Here is a 22,883-nt window from a genome sequence, read left to right as displayed (position 1 = left end):
ACTACTTGGTTGCTAGAACTTACTCATTGGGAGTATTTTTCACAAATGACAGGGAGATTACTTTTCAACAATTTTTATACCACTTATGTGTAGAGGAATGAAGGCAGTGGGTTGATTATCATTGATAACATGCAGCTGTGGCCTTGCCTCAGAGGCAGTGGGTTGGTTGACATGGATGATGTGCAGCTGTAGCTCATTCCCACTAAGTGGTTAAATAGCTCCGAGGAGTGTGGGAGAGGTGGTTGGATAGAGGAGGAGCAGTGTGGTCTGGCCTCTGGAGGAAAGAGAAAGTGCATGGACAGTAGAATCTGACCAATAGTAAAGCCTTGTTGCAGCCTACTAGTTTGTTTGTGTTGCAACACTTATGATCTTGTGCTTCTACCACCCATTTACAATACTCAGAGGTTTTTTTCCTGATCAGTTTGTTATCATAGTTCTGGCTGTCTTCTGTTAATTTTCCTCTAGCACCCTTTATCCAAACTGACCACAGTTAACCTAACAATGCAATCACCCATGGAAATTAAAGATGGGATTGTGAACCTATGCAAAAAGACATGAGCTGTAGGAGTAGGTCTCTCACTGGAACTGGAACTTTCTTTTCTGCTGCTGCTGTCACTAGCAACAGAAGTGCCTCTGAAAGAGTTAAAAATCATTGCTCCAAGGCAATGCTTTCTGATTAACACATTTCAGATGGAGGTTTTCCTAGACAGCTTCACAAGTTACAACTCTCCTGTGACATTTCTCCCATCTGCTAGTTACAGGAACATGGAGGCCTTCCATTTTGACCAACCAAGCTGCTGCAAAAATCACCTTCCCAGCCTGTCACTTTGAGTCAGCTCTCTCCTTTCTCTTTTCCTCTCTCATCTTTATTATACTTAAGTATACAGCCCTCATAGCTCATCCATACTGTCTTTACTATCTCTTCCCCAATAAGAAGGGCTCAGACTCACAGCACATCAGTCTCTATTTTCAAACAGGCACCTTCACCTCATCTTCCAGACTGCTCTTCATGTTCAGAAGTCCTCCAATGTCAGATCTCATTACACCCCTTTAAACTCTTCTCTGCTATCAAAATGGAAACCTGTTCAAATTCCACTGCACATCATGCTTTCGTTCACTCCTTAGCTACTGCCATCCATGCTTTCCAACTTCTTTTTTGTTTAGTTACCTGTTTAAATCTTTCTGTCCATGTTTATTGAGCACCTAGCACAGCAGAGGCCTCATTCATGGCCAAAACTCCTACTCTGGTGAGCTCACACCATGGTAATATGAACAATAAACAGCATTCTTTAACAAAACGATTACATCAAAGGCAGCTAAAAAAGCCATGCAAATCAGAAATTGCCAAGAGCCATTTCTGGCTCTGTGGAGCTTCTTCCTACTTAACATTTTCTCCTCTGAAGAAGAAATGCTGTCACAGAGTTTTGCAATCATCTCGAAAGCTGGGTGACTAAATACCATATATTTTCTTTTCCCAGCCACTTGTAATTAAGCTGTTTCCCACTCTCTTAGATGTGCATTCTGGATGTTTGTGCTGTATCACATGCTGGATTTTTGTGTAAACATCCAGAATGCACTTCTTTATTCGTGTTCCTCCCTGAAGTTCTCCTTTGTGGGTGATGCCAACAAAAGCTCAGCTACTATGACAATATTCATCTCATTGTACAAATCTCATGATTTGTTTTATCATGGGACTGTGAATTGAAAGACAGACTTTTGTTCTTTCTGTACAGCACTTACTGCAGCGGAGTTCTGATGCAGACAAGATTTTCTAGGCACTGCAATACATGGTGTTCTCATCTCTGTGGTGAACAGGGTAATGTGATACTGTTACAAACTGCCTTAGAAGGCTTCTTTAGTTGTTCCAATTTCACTCCTCTGAAGAAAAACGCTTTCAAAATAGTCTGTTGCAGTGAGTGTGCCATATGTGAGAAGTCTGGTTTCCTTCAGGACTATTGGCCTTTCAGAAACATTTAGTTTTACAAAAACAGTGCAGAGCAGTCAGTTCAGGAAAGGTCTTTGGAGAAGGCATTGAACTGTGAAATCATCTGCTTCCAAGGAGTAAGGTGAATATACACTAACTTCCTTTAGAGCCTAACTTCTTTAAAATGTCCTAATCTCTCATCAAGAGGTCCCACCTTTCTTAATAATCTCCTTTGAAAAAGTTTCATGTTCCTGAAAGAACAACAGATCACTCTTTCAGGAACATGAAAACAAGCACAAGTTGCCATGGAGTTGGCTAGGATACAAAAACAAAGCATATCTGCTTTTTTGTGACTGCCACTGCAAGATTGCTGTTACGCTGCAGCTCAAAGCAGCTTACTGCACTTTCAGTGAAGATTAAACAAACTCACACTACCTGGCACTAATAGCACACACAGCACCAGTTACTGCAAAGAAGCATACACAGGTCTAAACACGCTCCTCCCATCAAAAAGCAATAACTGATCCTACATGCAAAATCATGTTCCTGTAAAGCAATAACAACTCAAAACTGTTTGAGGGTCAGCATGGTTGCATCTACCCTAATGAGCACACGGCACCTGTAACTTAACTTGCCTTGCAACAACTTCAACGTGCACTCAGAAGCCAAACACCTAAGTACCATATCTAATTTAGGGCACATCTGAATCCACACACTGGGACTGACAGCTTCCTTTTTCAGAATAAACACAAGCAGCGTGACTTGAAAAATGACACGGCAGTGCTTATAATAGGACCCAGATCTTCCCAAACTGTCTCTGACCAACAGACTTTGTTTCCCCTCATCTATCTTTGCAGACCAATAGTAAGAATACTTCCATCTTCTGATAAGGCTGAAAATTGGTTTAATCTGTATAAAAGGAGCTAGAAGTAGACCCTAAGAAATAAGTATTTGGGTTTGATGCAATCCACAACACTGACCACAGCTTTTCTGTGACAGTAGAGGTTGTTTGGTTTTCATGCTCTTTTTCATGCTCTTATTGTGTATTTTCTTCTTTCAAAGATTCTTTAAATTTAAAATTTAAGGCCTTCTGCACCCAGTGATCAGGACAATTAAAACAGTGTCCTCCTTTTATTAACAGGAAATATATATAAGTTATTGTTAAAAAATACTCACGATACCCAAGCTGAGAAATAACAAAGCTGTACTCTTCAACATTATGGATGCTCGCCAGATCCCCATCATCTTTCCTGCAAGATGTTAAGGCATCTTTCCATATTTTGGGGTCCCTGTGAATTATGTAACAGTGACCAGCATACGACATCCATTGATCAGGACATCGAATAGGCACATTAGTCTCTGAAAAGAAAAATTGCAATGAAGAGTTTCAGAATTCTATTCTTAACTAGAGACTGAAAATCACATAAGGAAAGATTTAACAAACAAATTAATTGTATGTTTTCTTCATGAAAAACAGCAGATCTGAAAAATATGTACTGGGATAATAATCTACTCGCATGATTAAAAGTTAAAGCCTCCAGATTTTTTTTAAGAACACTACAGTTGCAAACAAGTGCTTCCATCTTTTGAAAAGACAGAATTAAAACTTACCATAAAATACAGTTTTGACTTTTATATGCATATATACATACTAAAAGGTAAGGTTTGCAGAGCTGTGTTTTATCATTTTTCTACAGTCATGTCAGCATTTCTCTTCCTTCTCCATGCTATATAGCTGTGTATTAAGAACCTGAGCTTATATAACATATTTATGAGGGTAATTTTTTTCCCCAAACCTTAGGCATTTCATGGATTAGCCCCATTTGCTAGACTAGGGGGAAAAAAAAAAAAAGTAACTGGTTCTACAAGATCACAAGAGAATCTAAATAATTCTGCATTTAGGAATCCTTTTAAAAACCTTCATTGAGAAAATTATACTGTCAAAGTAAATTATTCATACTTAAAACTTGCTTTTAAAAGTTCAACAGAAAAGCACCAGAGTCCTGCCAACCACCACATTAATGTTTAGCAAACAATTCAGCCTTCAGAGGAGTTCCACCCAAACATATAATGAACAAAATATTGCTGTTGTAGAAACAAATTATGACTCTTGCAGCACTTTATTTATAATCAGTAGATGGGTTTAGGAAGCACCAATATATAGAGTAGAAGAACAAGGACAGCAGGTTTGCGGAAGTTCTGCTGGCAAAATGTCTTGTGTATGTCAGGGAAGGAGAAGCAACATGTTTGTGTGTAACACTGGGGTATATTCCATAGAAATATTTAAGCAGATATCCAAAGTCATGACCAGTCAGGCCCAGGTTGCAAGCACACACCCTGTTTCAACTGGAATATGCTGCTGATTAATTAGTAGATAGTTAGTTCACAACACGGATTGCTAGAACAGATATAAACAGTCCCTGCTGCTCACAGATGTGCCTCAAGAAAGTGCTAGCATGTTCTCACAAGGTTTAAGTACAACTAAACTTTGTCACCCAAGACAAGGTGCTCAGTGCTCAGTCAGAGCCCTGTCAATCCTGCCACAGGAGAGGAAGAAGTGGAACAGAGAGTTGGGAGAACCCCAGAAAAAAGAGACTGAATGTATGTGGTGGTGGTGGGAGAAATAAGAGAGGAAAGAGGTGGCAAATGCTGTTGTAGAGGTTAGTCTGATGCTTCAGACCGCTGCCTAATTTGTCCTATGTCTGGTCTCAGCTCTCAGCATACGCATTTCACAGTGCTTTCCTACAACAGTCAGAAAACTGCTCTAAAAAAAAAATCTAGCCATATAAGCACCTCCAACAAACTTAGTGCACCCTTCTGGAAACTGTAAACACTGAATAGAACAGACATCGGCAGTTCAGACATGGCTACAAAGTCAGTCACACAGGTATTTATTCCCCAGTGAGACCGTGAGAGCCTCTTTTTCAGACCAAAGGAGACTGTGAGACTATTACTGTCACCACTAAAGCAGCTTGGCAGGGCAGGAGAATCTTTTGCTTGTAAATCCAGTAACACCAGGGAATTTGTTACAGGCCACAAAACAAGAAAAGCAATTGACAATCTAGTTTCTTTGGTGCAAGTCTTACTGAACAACATAGCTGTGGATTTCTCAGAAAGAAAAAGTCTTCAGTTCTTCATTTCCAGTAGTCAGCAAAAATGAACTCTGTGCTTCCCTATTCTCTTTTCTTAAAAAAAATACATGACAACACAAAGCCATGCAACCTATTTTTTCATCCTAATGGAAGCAAGTACTACTCCCTGAACACTGTTTGACTTAAGCAAATGAAGCAATGCAAATGAAAAAAAAAAAAAAAACAACAAACCACCAACCACCAAATAAGATGTAACAAAGGAAATCACATTAATGTGTAAACAATGTTATCACAAATGTCAGGCCAATGAATTTACTGTGGAATAGATCAAGACAACAAGAAATGAAGTGTGTAAGTACAGAATGGTTATTCCTCACATAGAGAGCAAATACTTTTGTAAACTATAAGCTTGGCTTCCTGAAATCTGAAGATCTCACAGTGATTGACTTGGGTGTCTAAAAGGGTGAAAGCACTAGTTGAAGTTTGTCTGGTGATTAAGGCATACAAATTTCTCTCTCTTATATCCATTCTCTGTGGTCTGATAAGAGAGCCCACACAGCAGTCATGGCAGTGACACTATAAGCATTTATTTCCCCTAATCAAATGCTTTATGAAACATTTCGAAACGATAATTTTAAGATCACCACACCTTGTTGGATTGGAATGAAATCTATTTTGGTAGTCACCTGGTGGAGGCAGACGGCCAGAAAGCCTTTCCCTAGATAATGAACTTTAAAAAAAAAGTAGGTTTTGCAGGTGAAATTAACAGGTTCCTGTCAATCCACTTCGCTGTATTACAGGACAAATGCTGTCAAGCCCTAAGGTTCTACACCACTTGGATGTATACAATTCTGTGGCCCCCTGCTGGAAAAAAAACTTCTGCTACAAAAAAAAAAAAAAAAAAAAAAAAAAAAAAAAAAAAAAAGACTACATCTATTAGCTTTGTGAAAATCTTCATCTGTAACAAAAATAACTATTCCGTAAAGATTTTTCCCTTTGTTTTGAACACAAGCATGATTATGTTCTGTTGTAAAGTGATGTTGTGTCCCACAGTTCTCAAATACTACCTTGTTAGACTCAATTATAACTTCCAGGGTTACCATTTCAAAGGATTGCCTCTGTCTTTAATGTTAAGTCCACAACTAAGTGGCTGTATGAATTTATGATTAATTTATTTCCTCGCTCAGGAGCCCTAGCCAGGAAAACATCATCTGCCATGAGTTTTCCTTTACATCATTAGAAGCTGAGGGCACTTAACACCTTGAATGATCGCATGCTTATTCCTTTTATGACTTCCTCCCATGGGACATTTTGGAAAATATTTTATGAAGTGAATCACTGCCAATATCTCATTAATCTGTCACCATGTTTACTCAGCAATTTCTGTACAATTGAAAACTTTTGTCTCATTTCTGTTCTTCCTCCAATTTACTGGTAAACTGGGGGAGGTGGGAATCAAAAGCCTCAAACATAAGAAAGAAATTATGCCACTAAATGCCCCAAAACTAAATTTAAATCTAAATAATAGAGCAGCCAGTATTGAATTGATGGTATATTTATAGGCATAAGTATTTAACAACTGATGTATGAAACCTGAAAAGCTGAGGACTAGCCAACTGAACAATCAAAGACAACCTATATAAATTAAAACTATTTGGTTATATATAAATTAAAACTATTTGGTATACAAATACTAACAAAACTCAAAGCATCTCAATTTAGGAAATAATTAAAATATGCAGCTACAGCAACAAATACTCTTTATTTAAATACTGAAGTATTAATTTAATGAATTCAAGTATTAAATATTGATTTTAATATTTAATTAATGAAACACTATCTCATTCTTGTGGTTTTCATCTCTTAGCAATAAAGCAAAACACATTAGGCACGAAGCCTCTGTCCTAAGTAGTTTTGACTGGACTGGTTATATATTGGCAAAAGCAGGAAAAACACTTAAAAATATGGTTTTTAAGCCAAATGTCAAACACTTAAGTTTCCAAACCATCTGGTTTGCCAATAATGCATATTACTAAATGGACATGAAAACCAGTAATGGTTTAGCTTTCTGCTTCTACAACCTCTACAAAATAATGTCAGTGGATTTAGGAGATACCTGTATGTCCTGGAAAGATAAAAAAGCTTGGAAAGAACAGAAAGGAGTAATGAAACAAAGGAATAAGTTACAAGGTTTTCATAATACACTGAGAGATAGTAAGTAAACAGGTCTAAATAAAGCTATGAAAACTTATTCCTGTTTGTCTTTCCTATGTACATTAGGCAGGTGCCAGAATTACATTTCTTCTGAAAAAGCGTTTGTTTGTATATATATAATTTAAATAATTTCATAAACAACATATTTTATATATACATAAATAAATATTTTATATATCAATATATAAATAGAGATAGCTATAAAAATTGTTTAACTCTCTCAAAAGAATTTTTTTTAATCCCTCTAGTCCACTACCAACTTGCACTGGCAAACTTACTCTATTTCATAAGTAGTAAAAATGACAGCAAGAAAAAATAAATTAGTTTCACTAAGTACGTAGGGCTTTCGATAATTACTTTTTTATTTAACATTAGATTATTTCTCTTTTTATTTTATGAACAAAACCTGACAGTTCTGCATGGTTTTGGAAAAGAGAACTCCACGATTTCTGCAATTCAGAACTCCAAGCTACTGAAGAAAGATTACTACACAGGAAGTAGGGAGGCCAGAACAAAAAGGAAGTACATGCTGTTCACTTTTACAAGGAATCTCGGTCAAGGCACACCCTGCAGAGACCTTTGCTTGGTTTTAGCATGTGCAATAACAAATACTTATTGGAATTACATATAAAAAACACTGCTCATTAATAATTTGTTGAGAGTTTATTACCAAACCTACCTGTAGGAATAATGAAAGATTCTAAAGTAGCATTTCCGCGTTTACAAATATAGCCAAGTTTCTGATCACATTCCCGATTCTCCCATTTAGCACCTTTGCCAGGATTTAATGCTGCACAGATTTTTCCAGGTTCTGGAGAAGGGTGTCCTTAAAAATAATAAAAAAAAAACACCACCAAAAAAAAAACCCACCTTCAACATCATGGTTACCCTCCAAATTACTCTCATGTTCTAATCTGTTCCGCACTAACTATAAGACGTATTAACATATAGACAACAGTCCTTTAGACTGAATGGGGCAGTTCATTCCATTTAAGCAGTATTTTTTCACAGCAACCACAAACTGAGGTATTTATCCAGTTCACAATTTAACAGCCTCTTCAGAGGTCCAAAATCTTGATGAAAGGTATTAAAGTGCACTTATTCATTTTGTTTGGGGTTTTTCCCTTTCTAAACAAAGAACGTCTAAACTCCAGAGCACAATCTTTACGTGTTCAGTAAGCTAGTAAAATTCTGCACTTAATATAACAGTAAAGCCAGAAAAATAGTAAGGAATTATTTTGCTAATACGAACTTCTTATCCACTTGTCTAAACAATATAACAATAGCAGGATATTTCAATTTTTTCAGTTAAGATTAGCATTAGCACTAACAGAAACATCTAGTAGAAAAGCAGAGCCTGTAAAACAGAGCAAATTTATCCAATAAACCACATGAACTTTTCAAGATCTGATCTAATGTGATTAAACTTACCGTGGATTTTCTTTCATTACTGAACACATGCCACTATACTACATAACAAGCAAGTGTCTGTACTGCTCAGCAATAAACACAGCAAACCAGTATTTTTTAATGTGCAGGATTGTTCACTGAAAATTTCCTTATATCATTATGATTTCATTACCTTAAATTATAGTTAGTCTTATATTTGCAGTCAGGTTATCTCTTCTTTCCACAGGAGAAAAAAAGATATGCTTACCTCAAAAATACAACTTCTAATTGTTTTAATGCACAAAAAAGTTCATCTGTTGGCTCTCCCAAATGCCTAATCAGCATCATTTTAGTTTATATGTAGATAACTTAGTTCCCATGTTTTTGCATTATTTATTTAAGGCTAGCGAGATGGAAGAATATGAAGCTTCCACAAATTCTTTTAAAACATACTAGTGGAAGAACAGCCAGCTCTTGAACATCCAGTGTAGTGGGAATCAGATAGAGAGAGGTAGGCTGACCAATGTAAAGTTGTGAAGGAGACAGCACAAATATAAAATACGTTACATGGACTTAAAAGTATTATCTTTGAATGAAATTATGGAACATAAGGAGTTAAAGATAAATGGAGCCCATTTTGGTTACACCAAAACCCACCCAATTCTTTACAAGACAAGACTTGTCAGTTTTAACAACCATGCACAGCTCCCCTTAGTACTTTGGCTCCACCTCACAATCAGTTTTCCCCAACTCTTCATTATCTGCAGATCTGCATCAGTGCACTTGGGTGACAGACCTATAAACACCTTCACGGCAACTTGCAGTTCAGCCTATCTGTTTGCCTTGTGTGCTCACTCCATTAGAGAACTATTTATAAAGTAGTTCTGTTCACTCTTCAAAGTGTACCTACTTGAGAAGCTGTTCACCTAAAATGTGCTTTTGGCTTTATCTACACAAGGAAGCCACTGGGTGATAACAATGGAACGTGCATTTAGTTACTGCAGTTTAAATACGTGACATGCTCAATGAAGATAAGAAAGTGTTTACACTGCATAAGTTTAGACATCTACTTCAAATTAGTCTCCAAAGCCTTCCTGAATAGCCAGTGCAAGGGAACAAGGGTCCTGCAAAAAGACACCTTAACATAGGTACTCTGAGTAGTAAACCAGAAAAGTACCTCTTCTTCACTGTGTACGTGGATGGCATAGACTAGCTTTTTAATAACTGCACCAGAGTTCACAGAACTGCAGGTATGAAGCTGCTGGGCTCGCTTCAAAGTAAACTAGCCTAACATGTTCAATTTGTGTTACTGCCAAGGGTCAGTTAATCCCAAATGAAAAAGAAAATTTAATCTTTAAGCAAATAACTAAAACAAATTGGAAAGGAATTAAAAAAAACCAAAACCTACAAAGAAAAAAAAAAAAAAACAAACCAGACTGACCAGTCTAATCTCAAAAATGAAGACACATATAGCATCAGATTTATTCTGTATTCATATAGAAATAAACTAAGAAGATATACAACTGAAGCGTAAATAGATGACTCTTTCCTCTGGATTTTGAGGCTGCCATTTACATTATGAATAATAAATCAAGTCCAGTGTGTATCCCTAGCACAAATGGCGTTAACTCACAGTGTTTATAGCCACAGTCAGAATCTTTCAACATCAAAACAAGCTCAATAATTGCAGGAGAATAGAGTACTAGAAAATAAATATGTTACACAGTGACCAAATTTTTACCTTTTAAACTGAGCAGCAACATATGTAACCTTACCTGGAACCCAATTTAAGTATCGAAAAGGAGCACCACCAACCCATTGCCATCCACTGTTGAAATTCAAACTGTTAAGACCAAACCAGAGAGCAGAACTCAGTCTGCCAGTCAAACCTAAGTAAGAGACAAAGAGAGATACTGGATGTGCACAGCAAGAGCAAACACTTTCTCAAAACTTGAGAACTGAATTCTAGCTAAACTGTCTGCTTCTCATTTCTTAGAAGTTTTAACAACTTTTAATCTTTCAGTTAAGGTGGGTACACTAAACCTGCAAAACATGTCATCCCACATGTATCACTTTAGTTTTGGAGTTCCACATTCTTAGGTGTGGAAAATTTTATTACAATAGAAAACAAAATGACACTTCTGCATGCTCTTTGTAAACCAATGATCATAAATATGAAACAAATCACCTTTTTCCAGAACTATAAAATATTAAATTGATAAAGTTACACAAAAGGTCACAAAACTGAAAATCAGTTTTCTAAAGTGAAACATGAATAGTTTCCTGTTGTATATTTTCTTTTCCAATAAACAAGTTTCAAATTTACAAAATATTGTAAAGTTTAAAAAAGTTTGCATTTTATCAAACTATATTAATTTGTGATCATTCCAAACATTGTCTTATTAACAGTACGTACTGTACATTTTTCAGACTCATTTCACTTCTTTAGCCAATGGTATGTCAGGCTTCCAAAATCAGTTCCAACTTACAGCTCTAGTTCTGAAAACCACCTAGAAATATCATACTTATATATGGTCCTTCTGAACTCTCTAGCATTATTTATAGTCATTATTAACCAATTGTCTATCTCTGCCTTTTGTGTAAGACTTGGAGGCCCAGCTGGATGATGGCTGATTTTTTTATTTAAATGTGTTTCTACATAGCTCACAGGAAATCATTGTGCAATATATATATTACTGATTTCTGCTTCTACCAATGCCATCATGCAAATATGTAATTTTGCTCTATGTATTTTAGTTGTCTTTGACACCATGACTATGGGCAACACTTGAAGCATGGCAAGGTTAGAAGGTGGGGTAGTTAAGCACTGGAAAGGACTGGAATGTCATACCAGAGCCTGATTTGGCACCAACACATTAATGTGTTCCAGTACTTCCTCTATACAAACAAGTTGTGGTTAAGACAATCAAGAGCTGAGCATGGCAGGAAATCCTGGTACTGCCAGGGCAGCTGTAGAATAAAAGTCTGATTTTTACATACATTTGGCACCCATATCTACTAGTTTGCAATTAAAACACACCTACTAATAATTCATTCCTATATGTTAGTGCCAGATTGCTCCCTTGAGCATCAATTTCAACAATATTTTTCATCACACTCAGTAAAAAAAAAAAAAAAGACCCATGTTTTGTCCAAATCCTAAAATTGAAAACAAAAGTTTAGACAGAACAGACTGTTCATAGCATTAAAAACAGCTTTCTCATTCCCCTAAATTGGAGAAATATGGATTTGACAGATAAGGACAGATAAGGAATATGCTGGATATTTCCATGCAAAGAGTTACAGTCAACAGCTCAATGTCCAAATGGAAACCAATAAGAAGTGGCGTCCCTCTAGGGTCTGTATGAGGACTAATACAATCTAGTATCTTCACCAATGACACAGACAGTGGGACCAAGTGCCCTCTCAGCACATTTGCAGATGACGTCAAATTGAGTGGTGCAGTTGATTCGCTTGAGGGAAGGGGCAGCACCCAGAGAGTCTTTGACAGGCTCGAGGAGTGGGCCCATGTGAACATCATGAAGTTCAACAAGGCCAAGTACAAGGTCCTGCACCTGGGTCGCGGCAGTCCTCAATATCAATACGGACTGGGGATGAAGGGATTGAGATTAGCCCTTTGGAGAAGGATGTGGGGATACTCGTGGATGAAAAGCTGAACATGAGCCAATAATGTGCACTTGCAGCCCAGAAAGCAAGTTGTATCTGGCGCTGCATCAAAAGAAGTGTGATCGGCAGACTGAGGGAGGGGATTCTGCCTGTCTGCTCTGCTCTAGTGACTCCCACCTGGAGTACTGCATCCAGTTCTTAGGTCCCCAGTAAAAGACAGACATGGACCTGTTAGAACAGGTCCAGAGGAGGGCACGAAAATTCATCAGAGGGCTGGAACATCCCTCCTGTGAAGAGCAGCCAAGAGAGTTGGGGGGTTTCAGCCTGGAGAAGAGAAGGCTCTAGGGAGACCTTATCACAGCCTTTCAATATATAAGGAGGGCTTATAAGAAAGATGGAGAGAGAGTTTTTAATAGCGCCTGTAGTGACAGGACAAGGGGCAACAGTTTCACAATGAAAGAGGGTAGATTTAGCTTAGATGTTAGGAAGACATTTTTTACTGTGAGGGTGGTAAGACACTGGAACAGGTTGCCCAGAGAAGCTGTGAAATCTCCATCATTGGAAGTGTTTAAAGTCAGGTTGGATGGGGCTTTGAGCCTGATCTAGTGCACAATGTCCCTGCCCATGTCAGAGGGTAGACTAGCTTATCTTTAAGGTCACTTCAAACTCAAACCATTCTATAATTCTCTGATTCTATGAACTTACATATTACAACATATAGCTTATGGCATAGAATAGTTTATCTTCCAACTGATGTGACATATTCAAAACATTTTCTGATCTATTTAATAGATGAATTAGTGAACTATTTCTTGTGTGTACACAGGCTAAAAAGGTAATAAAAAGGAGACTGCCTCATTGTGGAATGTAAATATATTCAAGTACAAATTCAGGAGAGAATTTTCTCAGAGAAGTTTGGAAATTACTTCGAAAATCATTAAAGGAGATGGAAAATAAACCAATCTATTTGCAAGTCCTTTTGTTTATTAGGTTTTTTTTTTCTTTTCATATTTTAGCACATACTGATGATACAACAGCTTTAATGAGATAGGCCAAAAATGATGACTAGTACACACAACAAGTAGAGCACAAAAAGGATGCAATCATATTATCTGTTTATTTGGTTTACAAACCATTTTGCATTTTCCTGCATTTCAACATTAATTCTTTATTGCTTGCATTACTTAATTGCTGTATTTTTTAGTTACTGTAACTTTCTGACAATATTTAATCAGGATAAAATAGCCATTACCTGTCTGATTTTTCCAGCTGAATCATTCAAGATAACAATTTAAATCTACTAATTACCAGAACTGAACAAATAACTTTTTTTAAGATGGACATGCTGTAGAAGTGTCTCTGTTACAATAATGCACTTTTGTAAAAAATCTGATGGATAATATTACTTTACCTGTCAGGTATGTTTGTTCATGCAACTCTGTGATGCTTAATAACTCCGCCTTCTGTTGTTGACAGCTTTTTCTTGCCTGGTGCCATTTCAGAGCTGCCTCAGAGTTTATCTGGTACTGAACATTTGTTAAAGGATCTGTATTCCACAATAAGTCAATATTATTAACTGTAGGGAGAAAAAGAAATGTGTAACTGATCATGAAGGTGGAGCCAGATAAAATATAGAATAGATTGCACAGCAAAAGTACACAAAACCTAAACACTTATATAAACAACTGGTTTGAAAGGAGTCCTGAGGCTCTCTAATATGTTGGTAAATCCAGGGCAAAGTTAAACCATGACAGCCATGTTGGACAGTACACAGATAATGAAACAAGCTCACCATTTTCTCCGGTATAACAAAGCTGCTGTTTAAGGTGGAAGATGAGTTGCTAAAGTCATGCTAAAAGAGTTGATTTGTCAGTGTGGAGAGAAAAAAAGACTAAAAACTTCCAGACTCATGGTAGCTAAGGTGTGTATCAAGCTGATCATTTTTCTGAGATAAGAAACACCTTTTTTTTTACTAAATTTGGGTATTATGTAAGGTGGTTATGGATTTTCTTAATGTGATAGAGGTAATCAGACCCAAAGACTGAACACAAAACTTACATTATCAGCATCTATCTCACACTTTCCTGCAATTCCTGATTCATCTTGTACATGTACCCGACACCTTCATGCCTTCCTCTCTGCCACATGACCTGTGATCTCCTTGAATACTTGAACTTTGCACATTGAGGCAATGCCAGACTGGTGAAAATGTCATCCAGGCCTAACATTGCAAGTGGCCCCAGAAAGTACCACACTTCTTACACTGCTGCAGTCTGTGCTGGCTCATCTCACTGGAATCTCCACAACAAGCAACAGAAAACAGTGTGATTTTGCTTTGCCAAAAATGGAACTTATAGGAGGCCCCAACACTCAGCTAAATGTCACATGAAGAGATTAAAGTTGCATGACAAAAGCAGAATATAGCAGAGGTCACTGTATGTCTGCTGACAATGGGAAAACAACTGAAATTCCTGCAGCCTGTATCAGTTTCTCAAGATGCAAGCTGTGAAAAATTTGAGAGAAAGAGGTCTTTTCCTTTTCCGAATCAGAAAGCTCAGAAAACTTAAGTGTGCAAGTAAGAGGAAAATGATACAATAAACAAAGCCCAAGACAAAGAATGATACATGTTAAATGTTAACAGGTCAGTAGCCAGTTACACTTTTTCCCGTATTAAGTCTGACAGTATATAGATAACATGAAGGTTTTCTTTTCAAATTATCCTTATAAGAAAAAGAAAACATCTAACCTAGTGTAATAATGACATTTGACTAAAAATGAGAACTTTCATCCCATTGTCATTATCCACAAACTGATTTCTGTCCAAAATACTTTATGACTATCAGAAGGCAAAAATTCTTCACTACACTATGTTCCGCAGGACCATAAATTCCTATGCACAAGCACAAGCCTGGGATAAAACGGAGATTGCAAAAATAGTAAGATCTATAATTCAGTAAAGAAAACTGGCTCTGAATTGATAGAAAGGGTTTTATAAATCTTGTACAATTACTAGAGGAAGAGGCAAACAAGTCTCAGGCATTCATCCAACCTTCCACATCACTCCCCCAGTCTTATAATTTATAGCTGACTTGCATATAGTGTTCTCCTGTAGAACTTTGGTCTTTCATAAAAATAAAGTTCATTTCTGAACCTTGGAAAATTTGTTTTTAAGGTATTGGAGTTCTATGAGATCAAATGCCTTCACAGAGCAAGATACTGGAAATTCTATATGCTATTGTTTAAAGCTTAGTATGCCCAGAGAAACCAGAAGATTAATCACTTTTCTGGATAATATATTTTAGCATCTAAAGTAATGTTAAACCACACCTGTCCTTAGTACATAACTAGAAAAAGAATAAAAAAGCTGAACTTTATCCTTACACAGACAAAATCAGCATGCATTTTTTTTTATATACTGAAATTAGTGAGAACTAGTTATTTCCAACACAATCACTACTGAAATCACAGAAGTACAATATGGTAAGTCAGAAGATTTCAGTCATGTCTTTGAAGGTTCTCAGTTTTAAAGCAAAGCAGACCAAAAATGAACTGAATTTCAAGTATAGCCCTTGAAAGACAAGTTCAAACTTACAGGAAAGACATAAAAGTCCTGACCAATGCAGACATTTATGACATTTACAATTTAAAACATGGCAACATGATTATCATATCAAAATATAGTATTTCTCCTGAATTAGGAAATGGAAGAATCTTGAGAGATTCTAATTTCAAAACTGCAAGCTGAAGTCTGGACCTTTACTAGCAGTAACAATAAAGTGTTCTTGTTCATTTAATTATCCATCGAAAGCAAGCTGGAGTCTCAGTCCAATACCCTTGGAAACTGCATGAATAGAATCATGGCAAACAAGAACTGAATATAAATCTTGTTAGACAGTCTATAAACTAACTGCCATCACTTCCTCTCTAAGCATACAGTAGAGAAGGAATCTCATAATAAAGACATTACAGTTTCTGTGAATTTATATATATATACTATATATAGTATATAAAGATATTATGCTATCAATAGTAAAAAAAGTCTAAATTATACTAAACTTTCTTCGCATGCTTATCTTCACTTAAATATCTTTTCCTAAAGTTCTCATCTCTTTCTTTTTCCTAGATAAATTTGTGAGAGCCAAAGTCAGGTTATGAGGTCCAGATACATCAGAAGTAACAACACAGTTAACCTCATATAACTTAGCTGACCAATTCACTAGGCATTTTGAACCAGACAACAAACCACAACAAAAAAACACCTTCAAAACATCTTGAAACACCAGCATGGGGGAAAAGCCTGTCACAAAAATCAAATTCAGTATTTGTGAATGAATACAAGGATGTAGATTTGCCCAATAATTAACATACCACACTAAGACTATTTAATTATTTCCTTATTCTCTGCACTTCTTGTTTCCTTCATAGTCAGTGGCAAGTTTTATGCATCACTTATAAGGCTTTCTAACTGTTCACAGAAATTCTAGTTCTTTCATCTGTCAAGGAAGGGGCCTCAATGGACTGTTGCCCACTTGGATACAGCTATAGGCACACCTCACGACACACTATCCTGACAGTCTTAGGCTGTGCAACCTATTTTCTTCCCCAACACCTACTTCTATATTGCAGTGCAGTATACAGCTCAAAAACATACAGTGTAACCTGTAAATACCAGTAGTTCCTAGGCTACTAAAAATTGTCTGATGTAGCAATGCTTCTCAGTTTCTTCCTGTGGGATTTAAGTTTCTACTGTCACTGTACCAGCATCTCTTTAAAAGCATCAAATAAAGAGTCATACAATTATATTATCTCCACTGGTCAAATTTCTACACCTCTATTGAGTATAACAACTGTTATAAGTATAGTCTTATGCCCTCTTGGGGAATTTTTGAGCTGGTTTTTCTCACAATGAAAAAAAGCGGCTGGTCCAATCATAATTTCACTGCATGTCCAGGCCCCAGTATGAATGAACATTGTAATAGTCTGCATCACATATTTTTGTATTGGCACCTTTTCTCCCCAGACAGTTTAAGAAACAACAAACACTTTAATGTTATTAAATTAAATTTAACATACAGACTTAAACACTCTGTCTTTAAAGGTGCTGTTGGAGTTCATTAACTTATTACTCTCTCATGCAGTGCGTTCCTCTTTCACAGGGCTGACTAAAACTTCTGCTACCACAACCTCTCATTAAAATATATGACCAAAACTCAAATATTTTATAGCCAGTATTGAAGAATCAAGAAGGAAATATGCAGGCAATCAGCATAAAGCAGCTTTTTCCAAAAACAATCACAGCCATCTGAATGGATTTCCTTGAATTATGCCAAAGAATTAAACAAAATTTTAATGATGCCTCCTATTTGCTATATTTAAAAGAATGCCTGACAGGTAGCATTCTTAAGTTGATCTTGCATGTGCTGTATAAATGGGATTGATATTCCCAACATGTTTTTAATATCTTGAAAATAGTACTGGCATAGAAGAAGAAAACATGCAAATTTTATTTGTCTGAAATAATGAATGCAGCATCCATGGAAATCAGGCAAGGGCACTAATACTTCATCACCAAACCAGTTAAGATCAACCCAAACTGTTTTATTCACATCAAAGGAAAGACATATTTTTCTCCTTAGCTCTGATTGCGGTCAAAACACAATAATAAAGAAGGGAGGGAGAAGTGCTACCTCTCTCAGTATGACAGAAGCAGCTTGCAGACAAAATGCTTAGTACATATTTTACAGAAGTTCAGAAAAACTTTATCCAAATATAAAAGAATTCAAATACATACAGGCATATTACTCCAATTTAAGTATTTAATATCAACATTTCTAAATAAAGTTTGTATATTCATAATACTAGAGTTGAAACTATACTCAAACCAGGGAATGTAAAATACAAATACTTCTCATTGATTTTAAATACAGAACTACAATGCAGCATACAGATTTGGGAAATACTGGGATTTCATAAAAAGTTCATGTAAGTTCCTTCATGTTTAAAAGACAATTCATTCTACAAAGTAGTCTTAATTTTCAGTTAAGCTGTATTTTATCTTCCAATTCTGCTTCACAAATTTCTGCACAACCTTTTGCATATGCTAATGTAGCATCTTTAAATGTAATTAACTTGCTGTTTAAGTAAATGGAGTAATTACAGATTTCAGCACGTGATTAACACACTTGCACCCAGATGTAGCAGGCCAATTTTTTTTTTTATGCTGAGCCCTATATTTGCACGTTTAAGCAGTTCCTAAAAGGATAGCAGACTGAATGGAGACAGAAAAATGCACCATTTCAAACTGTATTTTGTACAGTAAAGCACATGACAAGGATACCAATATTTCCAGGCAGCTGAGTAACAGCACAGCAGTCATGAACATACAAAACTTACATTTCAATGGGCAAAATCCATATATCTTGTCAACATCAAAGTCTGAAGTGGTTCCACACCAGAACCAGCCATCTGATCTGCCAGCATCTGTGCAGTCAGCATACCATTTATCACCAAACTTAAAAGGGAATACACAAGGTGCTCCATTGGCATTTCCTTTCACTGTGTAGGTATCTAAGGAAACATAATAATTTAAAAATTACTAAGCAAAAATAAGCACAGGATATATATCAGTTCAACTTTATGTTCATGTGATAGCATATTATAGAAAACAGAGCTCCTTAGCTTAGTATAAAAACTGTACTAGATACGGAACATTCATAATTTTTGCTATCTATGTCTAAGCTAATACCCGTGTCCACAATGACAGGAATTTTTATTGCTTAAGGAGACCACTGACCAGAACTGACTGAGCCAAAAGAAGTACATTGCCATCCTAAATTTTACATGCACAACAATCAAAAGTATAAAATCTACACGGTTAAGCAATTTTCTTTTTAAGCACAAACAACCGCTGATTATTCTGACAGTAACCCACTCAATAGCTGACCATTTTAGACAGGGAAGAGCATGTTCATACAAACTTGAAAGATATCTACCACAGAGTGACTGCAATATGCTACGCCCAAACAAAATTTCCATTGGCATCTAAACATAATTTTTGTTTCATCAGAAACCTGACTTAATGAAACTTCTCAACGTAACAAAAGCAGTCTTCTGTGCGTGCACATACAATGTACATGCATTGATGGAAGGACATACAGAGGAGCACTACTTGACAGAGACTGCTAGAGAGGTGACATACTGAGGTCGCTGTCATGGACCTTCTAGAAAATGAAGGAGGAAGGAATGGCAGACCATCACTCCACCTCCCCCCTGCCTCCTTTCATATAATTTCCTTTGCTACGGCTCTTTTATTCTGGCTTTAGACCAATGACTAGTACTGTAACCAGCCATTGCGTAAACCACAGAGAATATATCCGTACCTCCCTCTGTGACCACTTCTGTTTATCAAAGAATACTAAATTGGAATCCAAATGTGTTCCCAGATAATTATCATAAATATATGCATATATGTAGATATGTATGTATCATAGATAACTTTTTCAAAATTAAATATTTAAAGTATCTTATTTATCTAACACTTCAGCGCTAACTCTGAGGCTCACTTCAAACACCTAGAAAGGCACTTTCAATGTACCACAGCTGAATATATCAAGAGTTAACGAAATCCTTAGAAAATAATAAATATTTGCTCCCTAAGAAAAAAAACCAAAAACAACATTATCAACAGACAGATTATGTAAGTGTAAGTACACTTACACTACGTCTTTCTGTACACATGTATATATTAACAGCTATCATTAACAGTTGTGTAATAGTTAAACACATGTTCTGCAAAACTGCAGATGTTTTTCCCCTCTCCAAATGAATAACCACCAGGCATCATCTATCAGAACTTTGATAACTTTGACAAAAAAGCAAACTGAACCCATCAAAAAACATAAAACACAACTCAAGTATTACTGATTTCACCAGACGTCACACTCACTGATCATTAATGAGATGAAGGAAATTCTCCTACACTTCTAAATATTTTAATTAGATACACATAGAAATTAGTTTGAAATACAGAAATTAATTTGCAGAACTTTACCTTCATAGCCTCGAGAACACAGATCGTCTGTGGTTCCGTAGACTTTCCACCTACTCCACAAACCAGATCCCTTGTACAGCATAATATTCCTTTCCTGTCTGTTTCCATAGTTGAAAAACAAATCTTCCCCTTGGATTGCAAAGAGAGTCTCATTTCTGCATTCCCATCGCTGAAGTTCACTAGCCTTGTCACAAGGATACAGCGTGATCGGAACCCAGTCTTTCTTCGAAGGCACTCCCAAGCACAATTTCAATGATACGCTCATAAGCTGGTGATCTGAGACCCACCTGAATTTTTGTGACTCATTTTCTTGAACGCAAGGAGCAGTAGTCACTGAATTAGAACTTTGAGCCAGTACACAGCGCTTGTGATCTTCATTGTATATTAAGAAAATGCTAGTATCTGTAAGATAAAAAACAGTGGAATCATTTGAAGTAGCTTGCCTACTATCTAAATGAAATATACATCTGGATACTACTTTTGGGGTAAAAATCTCATCATCTGTTCAGCAAAAGAAGGTACAGTACTCCTATGGCCTACACCTGTCAAAGTGACTGTAGAATGCAGCTAGTTTAGATGTGAGGACATTTCAACTGTTTTGAGTCAGTGAAAGCATCCACCCTCAAAAGTGCAAGGCAGCAGAGATGCAGACCTCATGTCTCCTGTAACTTTAAAGCACTGGTTAAAGTGAAGAGGATAAACACATAGTATTTTTCCAAGCTGCACCCATGGGAGTTACTGAAACAAGGGAGCCACTGCACACTGCAAATCCTGACAGTGAACACTCCAGGAGCACTGGCTCCTTGATCCTGGCTCCCAGGCACGAGGAGATGACAACAGTCACTCAGTTCTTCAGGCTCCGTTTCCCCATAGTGGGGGTTCTGTTTCCATAAACTCTGCTAAAATCCTTAGAGTCTTAACTGAGAGGAACTAAGCTTTATACACAAGCTACTTGTAGGGCTAGAACAGCATATTCGTTTTTCGCTCAACTGCAGTCATCAGTGATTTCTTCCTCCTTTCTTACATTCCTCCGTTATGAATGAAATGCTGACAACAGTGGGATTTGCCATCATCAGGCATGCCTCTTAAGGACTTACAAAAACCTTTGAGGCTCTCCACAGCTCCCAAAGTTATCTCCCCCTCTTAGCAAATAGTGCTTCTCAGCATGCATTTTCATGTATTGAAAGTTTATTTCAAAATTGTAACCACTAGAAAAGTATTTAACATGTCCTACACCTTGGTGTGCTATGGACTGCAACATTTCTGAGCTGGTGCTGCAGAAAGACTGAGAATTTCTCTTTTCAGGTCCCCTTCAGATACATATTAGCATGGAAACTAAATAGTTCTCTCTGATACTGGATCACAGAATGTAATAGGATGCACAAGGTCTTAAAACTGTATTTTTACTAGGCTATAAGCTAGAAAAGAGAAATACTAATTTATGTGAATCTGGGGATTGAAGCTAATTAAAACATTATTTATTTTAGTGTATGATTACCAAATTAAACAAATTATATTATGAAGAAATATTTAAGGAGAAAAACAGGTTAAACACAGAAAACTTTCCCTTCTCTGCTGAGGCTCCAGTGTGGAAATGGTCATACTTTTCTGCAGAAGAACAACCTGGGAACAAATTACCACTCTCTCGCAGAAAGAGCTGACCTATACTTATCTCATCCATGGTTCAGTTTCCTTCTCCTGTCCTTTGACTTCTAATTCACTGGGAAGTAGCCTAAAACTGATGAGCACTGGAGACAGAAATTGTTGCCTTTTGCCAATCTGTTTTACTTACAGACAATACAAGGAAATGTATAATTATCACTGCTGGTGATAGCTTTTTTAATTCTGCTTTTCTACTAGCATTTAGCACAGTGTTATTGCAAACTGATATATGCAATGCTTGCAACTCTCCCTTTCCTGAAAACTTATTCAAAGTTTCTGGTTAAAAGAGATGTCAGACATTTATTTTCACATGTGTCGAAAACACTGCCTGATCTTTCAAAGTGCTAAAACTGCATTTGTGGCCTAAAATAACATTCCTTATTTTATGCAGCTTATGGTATTAAAGAGAGGATGCTATGTAAATGAAAACAGTACCCCAAAGTCAAAAGCCTGGATTGCTGCACACTGCACCCAGGTCTGAAAGGGTGCAGTTTTGGCTTCAGAAATAAGGCTAGAAATCTAAACAAAGAGGCTTGCCCGGGGCGGGGGGGGGGGGGGGGGGGGGGGGGGGGGGAGTAAAAAAAAAAAAAAAAAAGTCAAATCTCTGGCCCTCTGCTATTCTGACTGCCCCTTTACAAAGTGTTAGCAGTGTGTAAATGCAACACGGCTGCTTATACAAGAGCCCCAGTGCATGCAGGCTCTGACAAGGAATACTATATAGGTAAGCAGCTAAAGGGCCAACACAGCCAAGCAGGTATTGAAAATAAGCTGGCACCAAAACAGGACAAAAGAGGAGGTAGCAGGATGCAGGAGCAACTGTGGCTGAGACTGTAGTTGCAGGACTTCCTTCCCCTCAGGGTTGCTCCTGTTTCATCCACAACCATGCAGCAGACTCATAGCATGTTCCTGTATTGCTCTAGTTTAC

At 37.0% G+C, this 22,883-nt stretch overlaps 1 protein-coding gene across 2 annotated transcripts in view; it reads right to left on the bottom strand.

The window, feature by feature from the left end:
• Positions 1-22,883, bottom strand: part of LOC121086922 (macrophage mannose receptor 1-like) — a 66,748-nt gene that overhangs the window by 41,908 nt on the left and 1,957 nt on the right. The window contains exons 2-7 of one of the 2 annotated variants that reach the window (XM_040591376.1): positions 20,297-20,698; positions 18,640-18,813; positions 13,658-13,822; positions 10,395-10,508; positions 7,910-8,056; positions 3,101-3,283 (exon numbers count right to left, since the gene is read on the bottom strand). In XM_040591376.1, coding sequence (XP_040447310.1) covers positions 3,101-3,283; positions 7,910-8,056; positions 10,395-10,508; positions 13,658-13,822; positions 18,640-18,813; positions 20,297-20,698 — 1,185 coding nt within the window. Of the gene's footprint in view, positions 1-3,100; positions 3,284-7,909; positions 8,057-10,394; positions 10,509-13,657; positions 13,823-18,639; positions 18,814-20,296; positions 20,699-22,883 lie in introns of those variants that run through there. The other variant, XM_040591377.1, reaches the window with a different exon arrangement.

Source organism: Falco naumanni, chromosome 4 (genome assembly GCF_017639655.2).
Source record: "Falco naumanni isolate bFalNau1 chromosome 4, bFalNau1.pat, whole genome shotgun sequence".
NCBI classification, from domain to species: domain Eukaryota; kingdom Metazoa; phylum Chordata; class Aves; order Falconiformes; family Falconidae; genus Falco; species Falco naumanni.
This window is presented reverse-complemented; position numbering and strand designations above follow the sequence as displayed.